The 18,430-nt window shown below is 38.3% G+C and overlaps 1 protein-coding gene across 2 annotated transcripts in view; it reads right to left on the minus strand.

Moving 5' to 3' along the window:
- aplp1 (amyloid beta (A4) precursor-like protein 1) overlaps positions 1-16,756 on the minus strand; it is a 40,229-nt gene extending 23,473 nt beyond the window's left edge. Inside the window, exon 1 of one of the 2 annotated variants that reach the window (XM_044117458.1) lies at positions 16,458-16,756. In XM_044117458.1, coding sequence (XP_043973393.1) covers positions 16,458-16,523 — 66 coding nt within the window. In that variant the 5' untranslated portion in view covers positions 16,524-16,756. The remainder of the gene's footprint in view (positions 1-16,457) is intronic. The other variant, XM_044117459.1, reaches the window with a different exon arrangement.
- Between the last annotated feature and the right edge of the window lie 1,674 nt (positions 16,757-18,430).

The raw sequence follows: 18,430 nt of genomic DNA on the forward strand, positions 1-18,430 counted from the left end.
ATTGTGTCAAAGCATTTCAATCACAGGAAGGGTGAAAAATATTTTAAGGAGGTGAAGGAGGAGGAGATGATTGGAGGCCGGTAGGTAGGAGACGGAGGTTATGTGTTCATGTATTTTTTTTTTCCTATTTATTCCCAAATGCAATTTTGATCACACTGAGCCTGCTCCCCTGACAGACTGTGTAGCAGATGCATCTGATGGAAATGAGATTCTGGGTTATGTAGGATATGATGTCTGAGAAGCAAGAAGTGGAGCAGAGATATGATTTTTCTTTTTATTATCAGAATTACCATACATTTAAGTTGAAATTTTAGTTGAAACATTTGATAGATATAAATTATAATTTATATTCACCTTCAAGTAGAATAGTGCTTGCAGGAGAAATGTATGGTTTATAATGAAATGTCAATTTTTCTTAAAGATAAGCTTGTTCTCTTTGTAGAGACAGAGCTTCACTTTAATAAAGCAATGCTATCTGGAGCTTTCTGTCTACAAGTCAAAAATCCAACAAGTCCTCCAAAGTGTTTTTTGTTTCTTTTACATACACTTGCAGTAAAATTGTACATTTTAAGTTGACCACTAAGCATTTTGGACATTTGAACTAGAGATAATTACACACAGTCCAGTTCTCTTTAAACAAAATTTGAAACAGCCCTTTAAGCAAGCATCAGAAAGTAGTGTCAATTTAGATACCAACTTTATTATCATTTACTAGTGTATGGCTGTAAAAGAAAATAGACAACATTTTTTTATATCACTCTTACCACCTTCTAACAGAATGGCATCCTGAGCGATATGAGATGAGATGAGCAATACTGCTCAACCATACTAAAGCATAACAGTGTTTGCTATTTTTAATTATTGTACGATTTAGAAAAACCTTCCAATCTTGCCTCTCTGTTTGGACAGTGAGATACTTTAGTGTTATACTCAGAGTGACATAACTTCTAGCTGCTAAAACTGATGAAGGTAAACAAAATGTCACAATGAGATACCAAATTAAGACAATAGGCCAGCATGGATGACATAATACCTGCAACCGCATGAACATATTGAAGGCACAACCTCTTATGAACAGGTCAGGCAAAGACTACATTGCACAGCATCTTTGACCCACTGCTTGCAGGTTGATGAACAGCAGAGCAAACAGCTGTTGTTGGGTGAGTGAGGCACACCCAGAAGAAGCCAACCAGCGCCACAAAATAGTCTGGGGCAACTTTTAGCATGAAGTTGAGTGACAAACTTTAACATCTGTCTCCTAGTCCTATTTACTCATAAAGTGCGTAAGCACACTGTGTTTCTTTTTCATCCTCCTTCCTTGCAGCATCACTTGGCCACCAAGGGTGGTTGTCATGGTAACACCGCCCACAGGAGCTGGATACCTTCCCTGTTACCGTAGCAACTGGTTCCCTACAGGATTTCAAGCATGTCACACTCACTCTCTCTTCTGCTCATTAAGAAGCAGCCTCTCTCACTCTCTCTCTCTCAGAGCGTACATAAGACAGATTCAACAATCACTCAGCAGCAGGTTGCTTATCACTGAGCTTTTCTTGCCACCACTTGTTATGGACTGATTTAGAGCACGTGCATATCGCCAGGACAGCTAAGTTCAGCTCACGTTAGCTTCCTTACATTTTGTCATGCTTTAATTATAAGCATGACAAAATGTAAGTTAAAGATTATAGTGAACAAAAAGTTGATGACCGATGTCGATAAGCTTCTGGTTAACAAATAGTTGATTTGTAAAGACGATAAGAGTATGGCTGTAAAATCATTATATTTAGCAAAACGTTCAATTCAACAAAACCATGAAGTTAAAGTAATTTTAAAACAAGGAAGGTCCCATATGTTGTTTTTTTACTCATCTCACATTGTATGAAGAAAAACTATTAACATAACCACAAAGCAAACAAAATGTATGAAAAAAACAAAAAATATTCAAAACTTTAATATCTCTCATATGCTAACATTTCTAAATCGTACTTGAGTGCACTTGCAGAGGATTTTCCTGGAGCATCTTTTCACACTGCATAGACTCAGTACTCTGTGCTAAATAGTCACCATGTTGTTGTTATTTTTTTAACTTTAATTGTAAAGTTCGGTTGACACATGTCCTAAACTGAAACGGGGATCTGGCACAATGTTAAAACATTAGCCTAACGCATGTATCAAAGAATCAGTGTGTAACTTAGTCTGGTGATATAAATATAAGCTAGTCCAAAGTGTATGCTTTCAAGTGTGACTGTGTATCAATGTGAAGTGGAAGTGTTTCCTGAGTTCCCCTGTTGTGTTCAGAGTGTTTGTGCATAAAGACTGATTGTAATGGAACAATTTTTGTGATCAGACATGATTTTTCAAGTTTCTGGTAAGAATAACAACAAGTATGCTAACTGGAAACGTTGGACCTCAGAAAGCAACATGTGGTTTAGCATAGATATGGTTGCCCTATTTCTGTTAAGAACATCACCACTACTAAACTGTTCAAAGCAGTTTTGGTGGAATAACAGGACAAAGGGGCAAGTTCAATATGCTGAGCTTAAAAACAGTCAACCACGGAAAACTATATTTACACAGCAACCAAACAACAAAGTTTATTCTATTTACTTTTACAAACTAAACTTGCCAGTTCCTTTAAATCTTACATTTAAATATTAAGCAATCTGAAATATTTTATGTATCTTTTCTGAAACCATCAAATGAAATGCTTTGTTATTCTTATTCTATGGGAGCAATAATTATCCACCTGCTTGCAAATCTTCATAAGCTAATATTTCAATTATGAAAACAAAAGAAGAGAGAATTTGAATTAAGCCAAGCAAAAAAACCCCCAAAAACCCCCAAAAGACAAAACCCAGAATGTATGAAATAGTCCAGATTAAATTATTCCTGACTGAATAAAGAAATTTGTCTGTTGTAAAACTTCTGTTGTATTTGTAAAAACAAACAGGAATAGGGGCATCCTGAATCTTTCAAAAAATACTACTAAATCTCATTCTTGTAAGGTGTACAGTCTCGTGATCTGGATATATTAGTACACCCCGAGTAGGCAGACATAAATAAATAAATAAATAATCTTTGAACTTATTCTATAGAAGGAAGAATTGTCAGTACAATTTTCCTCAAATAAAAATCATTTTTCAGAATTACAATTTTTGCTAGGCTTAAAACTTTGCTTCTATGTGTGAGAGGTGAAAGTGTCTTACATTATCACTCATTCAGCCCAGAGCTGCTAAACCTCAAGCTGATGAAAAACAAATGTTGACTTTTAAAAGTTAAACACTGATTATACCATCCAATATGCAGTTTGCATCTCATTGGCGCATGTCAGATTTTCTGCTCATCAGTTTCAATAAGTAATCATGTGACAACCTTGTGAAATGCAGATTTACTTCAATCAGAACTAATTAGACCAATTTATCCCCTGACTGATCGATTTATCCTTCATTAGACAAAAGCAACACATTAATTAAACATCCAACTGGAGAGAAAACGAAGGACATATCTTGACTAAAGGTTAATACAAAAACAACTGTTATAATGACATAACAGAAATGTTTATGTCCTCCTACGATTCTCAGGCTTTTGACCAAGATCACTTTTCAACTACAGCATTAAAACATGCTTGATTTAAAGTTTGAAACAGATTAAACATTAGTGTTATCTCATTTCCTCTGGCTAAACTATTCCCATAGAAAGATCGGTTGAAAGGAAAATGGTTTAATCTTTGAGTCAATCGACTAAAATGACCAATTAGCAGAGCCGGGAATGTCCATTTATCCTAACTGCTTTATTTTTTCAAGCCAAAGCCCAAGCTTGTATACATTTCTTAGTATCATATAAGCTTGATACTCAGCTTACATGATACTTGATGTCATATACAGAGGAAGCTCTCCATCAAAATATCACAAGACTGTTGAGGTCATAACCAAAAGTAACAAAGAAAAAAAAAAGGGGGTACCAGAGAGGGAATCCTTCATAAGTTCAGCAAAAGAAATAAAAGATGACTTCTCTGTTTTTTTTTTTCCACAGGATGCCGCACTACAGGCCGAAGTCTTAAAAGTAGCCACGTCTGTGTAGATAAGTAGGCAGAGTCAGATGCTTTGGGTACATTTTGGTCTCAAGGGAAGAGAGGAGATGTCTGAGGTTTATTGAGGGAAGCTTCTAAAAACAAACTTTTTAAACTCAGAGAGAAAAATCATTTTGAAGAACAAAAAAGGAATGTTACTTTAAGGGGGTCAGTTTAAAATGGGGCAAAGCTGTGGATGGCTTTGCACATGATAGTAGCTGCAGAATAAACTACATTTTTTCAGTGTCTGAGCCAAATGAATGAACAACTGTGTCACGACATTTTGATTTGGTTTCCAAATATCAAATGCAAAAGCTCTTTTAAATGTCTGGCAGATTTCAGGTCAGCAAGGTACTGCTCTCAGAAAACTTTTTTTTTTTCTAGCTTATTGCTGCTTGCTGAATGAAGCAACATTTAGCGTATCAGCTCACATTTAAGGAGGAGATTTGGTCATTCCTATTTTCATCTTGGATGGCCAGCTGTATGTAACCTCATCACTCTAAGACTCTGACTGCCTTGCAAAAAGCAAGCACATTTCTGGACTTCAGAATGTTAATAAATAATAAAGCATACAATTTAAAACAAAAGTACAGAAATGTCCTTTTCACTGGCTCTAAAATACATTCATACATGAACCTGTAGTTTAAAGGAGAGGCTGCAAAAGTCAGGTCTTCGAAATTAAAAGAAAAGAAGCCAAAATGGAGAGAAGGGCAAAAAAACAAAAAAACAAAAAAACAAACACAGAAAAAGTTGTCATGAATTATTCAAGAACAATTTCATACACAGAGGCGGAGAAAAAAAGATGTCACTGGCCACTGAGAGCCACTGAGGCGGACTGAGAAGAAGCGCCTGTGTAGGGGAGGGGGTAATGAGTGCTTTCAGGATGTAGCAGCATAGAACAGAGGAGGCTGGGACAGACATGGAGAGGAGAAACACGGAGGGGGAGGTTCAACCAAAGAGGAGACGGGCGTGTGGATTTTCCTTTGTGTCTAATTTAGAGAAATGTTGAGAAGTGGAACCTAGCTGGCAGGGGAGGGGGCAGGGTAAATAAATAAAAAAAGGTAGGATGAAGAGAGGGCAAATGTCTGAGTGTTGAGAGCGGTGTGTGACAAGTGCTGACACCAAATCATCAAGCAGGAGCTAAGGCTTTTGCAGCGCTTTCAATAATTGATGCAACTTCTGCAAAGTGCCATCTTTTTAAAGCAGAATGTCCTCATGAAATCCACAGTCTATTTGTGAGTTGTGTAGCCATTTTATTTCTGCACTCAATCCATGCTGAAACAAGCATTTTTAATGTATTGTTGACGCATCTCTAAATCAGCTCCACTGTAGTGGATCGTCTCTGTTTGATTTTTGGGATGAAAAAAAGCAAAAAAAGAAAAACCTACGTAACTTGTAGGACAATTAGAGAATAAACATTTAAAATTAAAGTTGCGAGCAACCTCGTGCTGACCTCGCAGCCAAGCGCCGCTCCGGCCTATTATACACTGCGGGGGGTCCCTGCACCGCCGCCCGCCAGCCACCGTAAAAGTCGTCACGCAGTTTTCACGCTCGTCCACCAGGCGATACGCATTATTGCATTCGGCAGCGCTCCCCGACGACGCACAAAAAATCTGGTGCAGATCGGTCAATGCAGAGAGGAGATACGACACAGAATTTTTTCCTGGCGAGTATGTGAATTTCACAGTCGATCACTTTGCCATTTGTAGGCCAATGCTGCCCTCAAGTGGAGAATTACTTAAATAGTTTCTGAAGGACATACTTTATATTATTTGTAACCAAAATTAATGAATCTTTGTACTCTAACCCACAAAACACAATTAGTAAAAATACAGAAAATATCTAATAATTCATAGTTACGGAATTATTATATATTAACATGGCCTATGTGCCACAGATGCAATGTTTGTATTTAATGTGTTGCTTTGATGTCGTTAAATGTTCTTGGAGAATTTATGTTTATCTGAACAGCTAGATTCTGATTCTTTTAGCAGTACTAGCAGTAATATTAGCAGTATTCTGATTTCAGCAGCGCTCCCTGCAGAAGAACGAAAAATCTCATGCAGATCGACAGATGTAGCGAGGAGATAAAGCGGACGGAATAACCTAGGGGGCGCAGTGGAGTCAAATTACATGTCAATACTGCTGGGCACTTTAGAGTTGAACAAAGGTCTTGCATATCAAGTTTGGTGCCAATCGGATCATCCATGTGTGATTTAAAGACAATCATACGAATATGGTGAGGGACTGATATTCGCCATCTTGCCACGCCCACACAGTTCATCTAGCAGCGAGCATTGACAGAGTTCATTATATTATCATTTTATGTCAGTTTGCACTGCATTAAATCCATATAAGAAAAATACAGTAAAAGTAAGACATACAGCATAAAATACAGGTTACTTCCGGTTGGACGTGGGCGGGGCTAAGGTGATGTCATCAGCTAACCATGAAAATGTGATCTGGACTGGTCTGTAGTGAGACATATGAAGTCTGATGTAGCATTTGTAATTTATTGAACCTTGATGTTTCATGGCGAATAGTGAATAGTTTGACACTTAGCCACGCCCACATGCTTTCCTGTCCTACTTGCACTATGACATTAACTGTAATTTCTGAGGGTCTTGGGAGCTCTACAAGTGTATGGCTCCTCTCTTTTTGCACTTCAACTGTTCCATATGCACTCATACAACAGATCCGAGGATTAGCATTACAGCACTGATACCACTGATACTTTTTTTCTCCTAAAAAGTAGGAGAGATTGTGTCAGTTGCATTCAATAACTTGAAATTCAATAAAATGCAAATAATGTTAGAGATAATTCTGATTGTTGTGACATTTCCACAGTATTTAGAAGCCTTTCTCCAGCAACCACATGAGTGAGAGACACGAGTTAAATTTTTCTGTTGTTTCTGAGGCGTTGACACTTTACTGTATATTCCGATCATCCATAACAGCGATTGTTCTCGGTTTGGAACCGGTCTTAGAGCTGCTCTTTAATGCTTTAAATATGAGCTTCTGAATATCAATGTTATCTCCTCTGGGCAGTCTAAGAAAAATGACAATATGACAAAACCAGACATCAAAACAATGAATAATTTACAGCAGAACTATAATAATAATAATTGCAATTTAGAGTACTTTCAACAGGTTTTTCATAATTGTTTATTTGGGCACTACTCTCATATTAAAAGTAAAATGATTACTCCCTGTACAAACATATAACTAATCACTATTTATTAATAGATAGAATTACGGCTGCTAGCCTTTGAAATGTTGAAGGCAGACCTTCCTTAAATACTAAACACATTCACTCTAATTTGAGTACCTTAATTCTACATTAATGTTCACAGCTACTTGTCTCACTGTGCTTTCATCACAGTGAATAATCAACAATACATTTCTTACAAAGGGACATTTAGGCTTGATTTAAGGGTACAGCTCTGCACCAACTAGTATTTGTTACTCCGTCATGCCAGGCAGCTAAGTAGCACATAAATCTAGTGACACATTTACATAATGGGAAGGGTAGTGGGAGATCTTGACAGTTCAAAAGAAATAGTAAATGGGCTTTCCCATTCCTTCTGGGAAAGCCCAGCCGCTTGTGCATCAAAGTCTAAAGCAAAGCCTGGAGGGCGCCAGACAACTTGCAACATAACCTCTCAACGTTAGCGCCACAGTTTTAAAAATGATGCATGTTACATTAAAGATGTACACAGTACTACAAAATGGTATAGAGATTTATTCTATACAAACTGAGCATAAACAGCCTATATACAGAGCAATATGCAACACAGGATCTTAATCAGTTTTAAACATTCTAGACTTTGACTAGGTCGAAGTCTTTTTTGTTGTTTTTTTTTTTACAGAGAAACTTACTGATCTGGATAATTTTCATGCTTCAAAATCCAAGTGCACTTGAGCTACAGGTCAGAAACTGACGGCCGGTCATTCTCCTTTTGGATTTTCTGGTAGGGAGCAGAATTCATGATTCCATTCAAAAATACAACTATGTAAGAGAATTGACACACAGGCTCTGTGTCAAGTCTGAATGCCAATGGGCCATAGAAGTACTGACAGGTCAAAAGTCTGTTGTCCTTTTCTTCATGCTGTGACTTTTAAACAGAGTTAGGCTTCAGCAGAAAGAATCCATCATATCAAAGTTTCACTGTTTCATCCGTTTGGGTTTTTAATCTCTGTATAATGCCTCTATATCAAGATCAAACCCACTAGTACTCTTAATTTAATGCTAAAGCCATGCTGCCTGGGATGTACTAATCTGTATTAGAACGTTACATAAGTTTTTTTGTTTTTTGTTTTTTGTTTTTTTTTACTATTATTATGATTATTAATTAAATTAATGGGTCTATGTAGGCACAGCCATTGTTCAACTTTGATTAATATTTGAAAACACATTTCTGTCCTTGAAACAGAGTTGTGGCACAGAACTGGAATGACTTTTTCCATTTGTTTGTTCTAATGTTGAGAATGTCCAGAACGTCAGTGGTGGCGGTGTCTCAGTGAACCCTACAACCCTGTTAACCCTGAAAGTGGTGTCAGGAAGAAGAAGAAAAAAAAAAGATTTGGCACTCATGTTTTCAAATTACTCTGTGCTCCGCGGTGTCACAGGGTATTCCCCAAGCACTTGCCAGCTGCTTGAACAGAGCAGGAAGCAGGCCGAGTTCCTCTGCGAGAATACCTAATGCTCTACATGTTCCACATTGATTGTACTCTCCCTCCTGTTTTTCAAATAATCTGCTGGGCAAGAGCAACACTCCCCTTCGCCTCCCCTCTTCTCCCATGTATTTGTACCAACCCTCAATCTCTTCCACTGTCCTGAACTCATCCTCAACATGGAGGACAAGTGTTATCATCCTGCTGCAGATTTCTCATGAAGGAGGGGGTCTCTCAAACTCCCCTACTGGCTGCAACAGCACTAAGCAGCTGGTTTCCTCCTGGCCTTTACAGTAGAACAGCCCATTAGGCTTACTGAGGCAGCCATGCCTAGTGAGAGAACCTTGAGCTGCCGTGATATCTCAGCCCCACAAGACACCAGAGAGGACTAAAAGCTGGAGGTCATCAGAATGACGGGACTGGACTCCTAATCTCTCTCTCCACTCCTTCGGCGGGGGGAGGAGGGAAAGAGGCTGCAAGAATGCAGCTTCCCCTACACGCAGATTAAATCCCACAGTCTAACCGAGACTTAAAATATTGCTAAAGTCCTCCATGCAAGAGGTTTTGCATTAAATCTACATGTTTTATCTAGCATTCAGAGAATAAGTAGTGGGAGTTAGGGCAATTGCGAAAAAAGTTCAAATTTATCTGAAACTGCTGTCAGCATGAGATTTTATCTGGTGAAGCAAGTGTAAGAAATTATAATAAACCCTGATGTGAACGTGTGTGCTTTAGGTTTGACAGTGTTTTGTATGTTTGAGAGTCTTACTTAAAAAACAAAAAAACAAAACAAAGGAAGTAGTTCTGGTGTTGATCTTTTCTGTTGACGTAGTCAACTCATAAAGACTCCTTGTTTGACTAGCCGACAACTTTGCTTACCAATGGATAGAGGAAGCCTCCATCACTTTTAACTCTTTTGTGTAGCAGAAATTTGGGATCACAGTGTAGTTTACATAAGTTTCTCAGAAACTGGGAGCTCCACAACAGTGTGCACCTGCATAATATAAAACCTCTCTTTCCTCTCTACATGATAAATGGGTGCTACTCGTTTCACCCCTTTTTCATTTTGTACCTCTGCAGATTTCGTCAGTGGGGGCTCAACTTCTCATGGAAATCTTGTGTGTTACTTCATCTAACAATATGCACCTGCCAGGTGGCATTTATTGCCCAATATGACAAATAACAATTTAAAGTAATTTTTCTACAAGCCATTCATGGTCCACTCTAGTTCTATGGATACACTGAATAGCTATAAGCTTGGTGATGATATATGGAACAAAAGTGTAGCACAAACTTTTAAGATGTGCATATAAAATTGAATTAAATTAAACATGGGACCTAGATGTTTTTGACCATATTTCTTCACGAATAATTGAATTACTTCTAAACAACTCAAAATAAACCAAGGCCGTGGTTTAAATACATGGGTTTGAAATACTTTGTTACATAACTTCCCACATCAGCACAGAGACATGCCTCAACTCATATTAATCATTAGTCTGTCATCTCTGTTAAGAGCCTCGTTTGCTAAGCAGCAACTACATCGCTTCTTTCCTGCAGCACTCATTTCATAATGACTCTGCAAGATCTAATCCAGATCCTGTGTGTGCGGGTGTGCATGCGTGTTTGTGTGCTGCACCAGAAAAAAATCAGAGAGGAAGCCAGATAAGGAGAACAAGGAGAAAACATTTAAAGCTGTAAAAAGGTGCATTTTATGCCTACTGGCACAACACATAGAACGGAGAATACCCAGCCTGCGGAAATCCATTAGTGGAAACTGATTATCACTAAAATTAATTGAGTGTAAGGTTGCGTGTGTGTGCAAGTGTGTGCGACTGTGAGAGCACACACTTGCAGTTAGAGAGATCTGGTTGTCCTTATCTCCTTTCCCGTCCATTTAAAAAAAAAAAAAAAGAAAAACAAATCCTCTTTGTCACTATCCTGAAGGACAGATGGAAGGTGGGAGGTGCATGATTCTGCATGGATGTATTCCAACATAAGGGCCTTAAATCCATCGCCCAGTGGTTATGAGGTGCTAGCAGAGTCCGGATGGGCGGCATAGTCTTCCTATTTTTATCTAATCTTTAGTTGTGCTAAAATGTGCCTTCCTGCATTTTTCTTCCCTTTCCTGTCAATTCCCTTGTTCCTCTTGCTCATTAGACACAGAAACTGCGTTGGTATTTTGTTCACCAGTGTTTGTTTTATGCTAATGGGACAGAAGTTGAGCAGCTTTAACCAAAGATTGGGTGACAAATTATGACTGACTAAACACAGATTGAATCAGACTTCACTGAGCCTATTCCCCAGGATGAACTAAGAGACACAACATAGTGGATCCTGTACGCTAATATTAGAGGGCAGAATCAGCACAACAGCACAAATGCACTCATCCTGGGAACAGGCCTTAAACACCAGAGCAATAGAGGCTCAGATCTACCACACCAGACAAAACCCAAGGTGTAGGTTATGCAAGAGGGCACCTGCACATAACAGCAGGGTGCAAGATGCTGGCAGGGAAAGCGTACATAGAATGACATAACCAAGTGGCGGGCATAGTGTACAGAAACATCTGTGCAGAATATGAACTGGAAGCCCTGAGATCAAAGTGGGAAACACCCCCAAAGGTGGTGGAGAATGACCGGGCTAAGATCCTGTGGGACTTCCTTATAATCTCATTTATAGTCACAGGAACTGTTCACTTTTAACATCTTTGTGTACAAATGAAGGTAGAAACCTACCAGGTAAATTTTCACAGATAAAATAAATACTTGACCCAGGAGCGTCATTACCAGATAAGTACATTATTTTATTGTGATTCCTTTTCATTAACAAAATAAAAGCAGCAACCTGAAACAACAAAACTGAAAATTAAGGAATATCAAAATGTATGCTGTTTGAATAATTAACTAGCTTGCATTTCACTGTTTTGGAATTCAAATTAGATCATATTTAATATTAAGACTGAAGTCCAGCTTTTGTACATATATTGCCAGTAATTTAGCAATCCTTTCACAAAACGTGGAAAAAAAACTATATGTGAAACAGTGCAAAGTATATTGAACAAGCAACCAAGTTTTAAATAGTGTTTGTCTTATGATTACAGAAAGAACCTGAAAAAATGAAAATAATAAGTTTTGCATTTTTACTTTTCTAACTCCCTGCAACTTAAAAAGCACATTTTAACAGACATGTAAAAGCCACAATAGTCAATTTTATGCAACTGCTTAGTTAATGCATACAAATATTAAATTAACTTATTTTGAGATAGAGCTGTGGATGAAGAAAAATCTTATTTTTTTCTTTCTTTTATGTCAAAATAGCTCATATTTTGACAGGCAATTAAGCTTTTTGGCATTCTTACCCTGTTTTCTCTGCCTCCCAAGAGTATTCATAGTTTAAGTTTGATTGTTTATTTAACATTTGGCAGAGGAACAGTTATGAGAAATCAGCCATCTGGCTATAAATGTGCACATTGATGGCGCTGCAATGTTTAAAAATAAACGTAAAATAGAATTTTGAAGTTGAAATATTTTGCAGTTTACAAGGAAAAGATATACTGCATAGGATGAGGGCCTGTAACAATATTTTTTCACTGTGTACCATTAGTCCAATCTATCGGCAAATGACCGTGTTTCAGATGAAAGAGCACATAGATTCCTACAATCAAGAAAACATGCTCCCATTTTGAACTAGCCTATGCAAAGTTTGCATTCTGTGTTTGTGCCTATGTGGATTTTATGCAGGTGCTCCACTTCCTCTATGCAAACAATCTGTCAACGTGCAGATGGGAACGGGGGCAAAGACGGGATGTAATAATTACAGCTGTAAGGATATCCAAACCCCAAAATATTTCTCGTCGAAATGAATTCTGTCTCATTAAAGGCTCACTAGCTGCATGTGACTCCATCTAGAGAAGCAAGTGTAAGCTGTTATTATAAGCACCAGGTGTGGGTGTGTGGGCATGCTCTAATCTGGACAGATCTATACTTGAGAGTCTTAATTTGAAGTAAGAAGTAAGAACTCCTTGAGTTAGCTCTAAGCAACACAAACATAAAAAGCTGATATTAGCTGGGCTGTCTGCACATGTGGCTATGCAGTCAGCTGCTTAACGAGTTCTTGTGTTTGTTGGTCCGTGTTACATGCAGTTGAAGACAACTCTAGTCATTCTTCCACTTTTTCTTGCACCACATATAAAATACTTTAAACCTAAGAAAGGTGAGAAAGAAACTCATTAAAAAATCTATCAAGACACAAGGAACTAGCCCACACTTAGACAGAATGAGCTTACACTTCTGAGATTGTGCAGATTCTTTCTTTGTAACAAAAAAGGGGGAGGGGGATTATTTACTTTTCACAAGATATTGCAGTAATATCCAATTGATCATTATGGGGTTGTCTTTTGAGCCTGATACTCTTCCAAATCATCCTTAATGTCATTTGATGACAATAATGTTAAATTCCAGTCATGAAATTAAGCTAAAACAACTTATGATATATTATAGATTATGAAGAAAAAAAAATGCATAAAATATAATTTCAGCTGAAAAAGGTGCTAAAATAAATTATATCAACATTGATAGTAATGGAAAGTACCTCAAATCATAGAATGACTCACTGAATGCAAATGGACAAAGTAACAAGACTAGAGAGTGTATTTACTTCAATCCCAAAAATTAGAAAGGCAGCAAACAATGTTATCCTCACATCTCATTGCTGTATCAGGTCATGCACCATCAGAATAGATTTTCTATCACACAGTGTGATATGTGATCCACATTACTCATTCCCATTGAGGACGTGCCTAAAGGCTGCAGACGTTTAAAGCGGTTTTACTTTCCATTGCCGTCGTTCTGCACTGTGCGAGTTCGCATGCAGCCATGACGGCGGGTCGAATCCGTGACCTTTCGTGTCAGGAGCAGAACTCCTCTGTGTATCAATCAGCTAAATGCTCTGAGCGCTGAGGCTCCTGTTTTAGCTGAGGCTGCAGGAAAGTCTCGACATAATATGTGACACATGCATCTGTCTACCTAACAGAAGATGACACAGGAAGACTAAAAAAAATAAATAATACAGTAAATGTGTCCTGAGGCTTTTAGGCATGCTATGAGTATCAGATTGGATGATATTCAAATATGTTGGTGCATTTACATACTTTAGAAAAGAAAATCCAAACAAATGTCTCTGTCTGCTTATTTTAATTGAATTAATGTTGAGTAAATTAAAAGAAGCTGACAGTTTTATTGGGACTAATACCACAGTGTAATCCAACCAGCCAACCCTCTCACTGTGTAATCTTCAGTGTAAACCTTCACGGGCAGGTCTCCTCATATGAAGCTAAAGCCCATTCCTCAGCATAGCAGTAATCCCACTAAGGCTCTTAGAGAGAGAAGTGATTTTTCTTTTTCCAGAATGAAAGGAGGAGGCTTTATGACTATTACAGGCTCGCTGCAGACGAGAGCTAATAAATAAACATCTCGCAAATCGACTTAAGATCTCGGGGGTTGCAGAAATCACAAGCAGGTGCTTTAGAAATCTGACTTGAACTGCAGCTCCATCTGGGAGATCATGACTCACTCCCTCCATCCCCCCCTACCCTTGTTCTCATTGGCATTCCACATTTACTCACACTGACGTTCCAGCATTCCTCCTATCTTTTCCTTTCCAAGTACATCATGGAACAGAACAACAATCCTAAGCATGTTGTTGAAAGTTCTTTTTTTTTAGTTGTTCAAGAGATAAGATCAATACTTAAAAGGGTTTCTAATAAAGAAACATGGGCCTAATAGTATGTTGATATAATGCACAATATATTTGCTCAGTATTTTGTCAGGGCTGTTTTTGCGTAACTACAGCCTGAATGGAGCATCACAAACACAGAAGAGAAGCCGCTCAATGGACACAAGGTCAGGCCAGTCTGCCTGTCATTGAAGCACGGTGACACCACGGGTTCATCAAAGCAGGTATTGGTACATTTGCCAATGTGTGTAGCTTAAAATAAATCCAGCATCTCCATCTTTTTTTTTTCCCAAAGCGACAACAAGGGCTGCACATTAGTGCAGTTGTAGACACTATTTCAGTAAAACATAACAAATACATAAATAAATCACAGGTTCACATCCCACTAAGCTCCTCCCACATGTAATGTATTTGTTCTCCATGTTTTTTGTTTAGTTTTTTTTTCTGAGAACTCTGGCTTCCTCACACAGTCCAAACACATGCATGGTGGGTTAATTCATGGCAGGTTCACTTTAAGTTGCTAGTAGGTGTATTAGTGTTTGCATACATTATAAATCTAAGTGCTTTGAGAGCCAAGCATTATATTTTAGCTGTTCTTGACCATTCTTTGCAAGATAATCTGTGTTTGCGGTGGCTCTTGGAAAACTACCGTAATTCCAGCTGCACAATACTCTCAGGGTTGAGAATATCTATGCTGCTTGTGCATATTTTACCTTGTTTCCTTCCAGTAAACTTTCCATTAATATGCTGGAGACAGTACACTTTGAACAATCAGCTCTTTTAGCTATAACGTTTTGGGTTTTAACCTACTTGAAGAGGGATTCAAAGACTGTCTGCCAGACCGCTGTCAGGTCAGTAGGTTTCCCCTTGTTTGCATTGACATTTCTGTATTTCTGTTGTAATGACAAAAATAACTTGTAATTGGTCTTGTGCAGTAATCTAATCTTCTGAAATTTTTTTATTGAGTCTTAGAAGTTGTAAGTCATCAAATATATCTGAGATAAATATTTGATAGCTATTAATCTATTAAAAAAAAATCTATAATGAAGGAGATTCATGTTTAAGCTTACTTGTTTAGATACATGACCTTTTTGATTACACCAATTAACAGAAATGCACTTGTACATGAGTACATGATCAGACAAGATCAGAGTTGAGAGGGGGAAAAAAAGGTCAAGTTCATTAAACTGAGTCTCCTGTTAATACTCATGGGAAAGGGTGGGCTTGGGAGCAGCTGGTGGCTCAATGATCTGTCACTCTCCTCCTCTCTCATCCACCTATTGACGCAGACAGATGAATCTAAATCTCACATTTGCATCCCCGCATCACGCCCAAGCGGTATGCAGAGATAGACTCATGCAACCCACTGGTTTACATCCACGATTGCTAAAAGATTCAGCGCTCCTTCACGAACTGAATAGGTATGACTCCATCATGTGGAAAAAGCTGCACGACTCCTAAGAAGGACGCGTGAAAGCCGATTTCATCCGCTGACGTGGCCAGATGGGATGTAATGATATGGGATTTGATCTCCATCTCTTCACGGAGCCAAAAAAAAAAAAAAAAAAAAAAAAAAAAAAAGGCCTCTGATGTCAGATGCAGGCCCAGACTTGACGCAGCGAGCCAAAAATGTACAGTAAATCCCATCCTTGAGGACTGACAGCGAGATCAGCATTCATGTAAAACACCAGAATTTCCATCTCAAACATATTCGTTATTTTCTAACGCCAAATCATTATTTCTGATGACATCTGCTCCAGGGTGCATTTACAAATTAAAACCAGATGACTATCAGTATTGCAGTATTTATGGGAAGAGAAAACAGTTGCATGTGTGGATAAAACAGTTTGAAAAAAACCCCAAAACAAACAAACAAAATAATAATAATAAAAAAAAAACAATCTCATATCACCATTCAGCGAAATAAACAGACATAACTGCAGTGCGCTGTTGTAATTCACTCAGATTGGGTCGCTCTTACCTCGACGTTTTCCAACACGCAATAGGACAATACAGCCACCAGGACGGGAATTGCGGTATGCCCCATTTTCTCGCCTTCCTCTACGCCTTTTTTATTTAAATAACGAAGTTTCTAATGTCCTATTTCAATGTGTCTATGTCTCCAGGATAAGCTGTCTGGTTACATCGGCCGAGGCGGCGGACACTGCGTTCGTTAGTCAGCGGATTGACTGCGTTATCTCCTGCGTCCTCCTCCTCCTACTCGCTCTCGCCAGCGGGCTCTCCAATGGCAGCCTAAGCTGTTATGGGGATGAAGATTGGCAGAACCAAGCCCTGTTTCTGCGGGTGTTTGTTGGAGACTTTACTTAGGGCAACCCTTCTGTGACTAGGTCAACAGTGACATCTGGTGGAGACGGCTGGAGAATGCGCAACAAAAAATTAAGTAGTGTGGGTTGGAGATTAAACCTTTTATACGTCATTTGTCTGCCATCCACCCATTGTCAAATTCTTATATTTCTAGCTGAAAACGTTAATGTCATGAAATCCACAGCTTTCTGGATTAATATGATTCCCATAAGTTTGTTTTGCTTTTTCTTCTTATAAAATAAATAATTGGAAACAATAAAATATTAGCGTTAATAATTATTTTACACATCCTTTAGAAATGCAGCGACAAAACAAGCTTTAAAAAAAACTAATCTGGATACATCGGGAATAGATTAGGCATTTATGGTAAAGGTAATTGAAAAATCAGTATATTAATAAATTTACTCCTTTTTGACAAGATATAAAAAGACCTGAACAATATATTTTAACGGCTTTTGAAAACAACAACAGGTATGACCAGGTATCCAGGTATTAAACATTGTTAGTTTAATGCAATATTCTAAGCTTTAATGCAATTTAATGACTTGAAAGTAGAAAATGATCATAATTAACCAAAAAAGGCTTTTAGGAGTGTGTAAATCAACCTATAGACTGTGTTGTACTTTGTGAATTAAGTTATTAAAAGTGAATGAACTTTTCAATAATATTCTAATTTACTGAGTGACTGTGTATGATTAGAATATGAAGGACTACAAGATCACTAACACCTGGAGACAAATCTATGCCGATGACACATCAGCATATATTACCACATACTTGACCACAATTCACTGGTAGAAGAGGATTTCTTGTCAATAAAGTATATGAATTTATGCTTAAAACAAATTACAGAAAAAGTGGTGCAAGCTATTTCTCAGAATGTAATTTTTCTGTAAGGGCATCTGTTACGACTGGCTCAAGGTCATGCAATGGTTAAAGTGCTTAACAAGGAATATTTATTAACAAAAACAACAATGGATTGTGAATGTCGGTATCAGTGGTGTAATGCAAATGCTTGGATGTGGTGTGTGAGTGCATATGGAAGTGTTGAAGTGCAAAAACAAAGAGAAACTCAAATATGCAAATGGAAGGGAGCTGAGGCCTGGCGCCAAAACACAAGCGTCAAGCGGCAGAGTAGACGCCAAAGGCGACCCACCAGGTGGAGACCGCCAGGTTTAAATGCTCTGTGCTCCAAATGAACAAATCAGCAGCACCTGTAAAAGGGAGGAGCACAAAGACAGATAACAAGGGACCTGCAACTCAGCCCATAAGGCCCAGGGCCGTAACAGCATCTATAGAGATTTCTGTAAAAACACAATCAGGCATCTGCAGCTCCTTAAAAATGGTTCTGCCAGAGTTCTAATTTTACACCGGACCTTAAGTCCCTTCACCAGCTCTGTGTTGGTAAAAGCATTGCATTAAACATCCTGTTGGAGCTTACTGAATGGTCTTAGGGCTAAAATACATTCCAGAAACTCCTTTAGGTCACACAAGATCTCATTATTCTGTGTTCCCTCAACGAGAATTGAACAGTAGGAGGCAGTATTTATTAATCTGTCCTTCTCAGGTCTGGAACCAACTGCCTGAAAATCTGTGACCTAAAGAAACTGTTGTCTTCTTAAAATCAAG

Source organism: Gambusia affinis, linkage group LG05 (assembly GCF_019740435.1).
Source record: "Gambusia affinis linkage group LG05, SWU_Gaff_1.0, whole genome shotgun sequence".
Lineage (NCBI taxonomy): Eukaryota > Metazoa > Chordata > Actinopteri > Cyprinodontiformes > Poeciliidae > Gambusia > Gambusia affinis.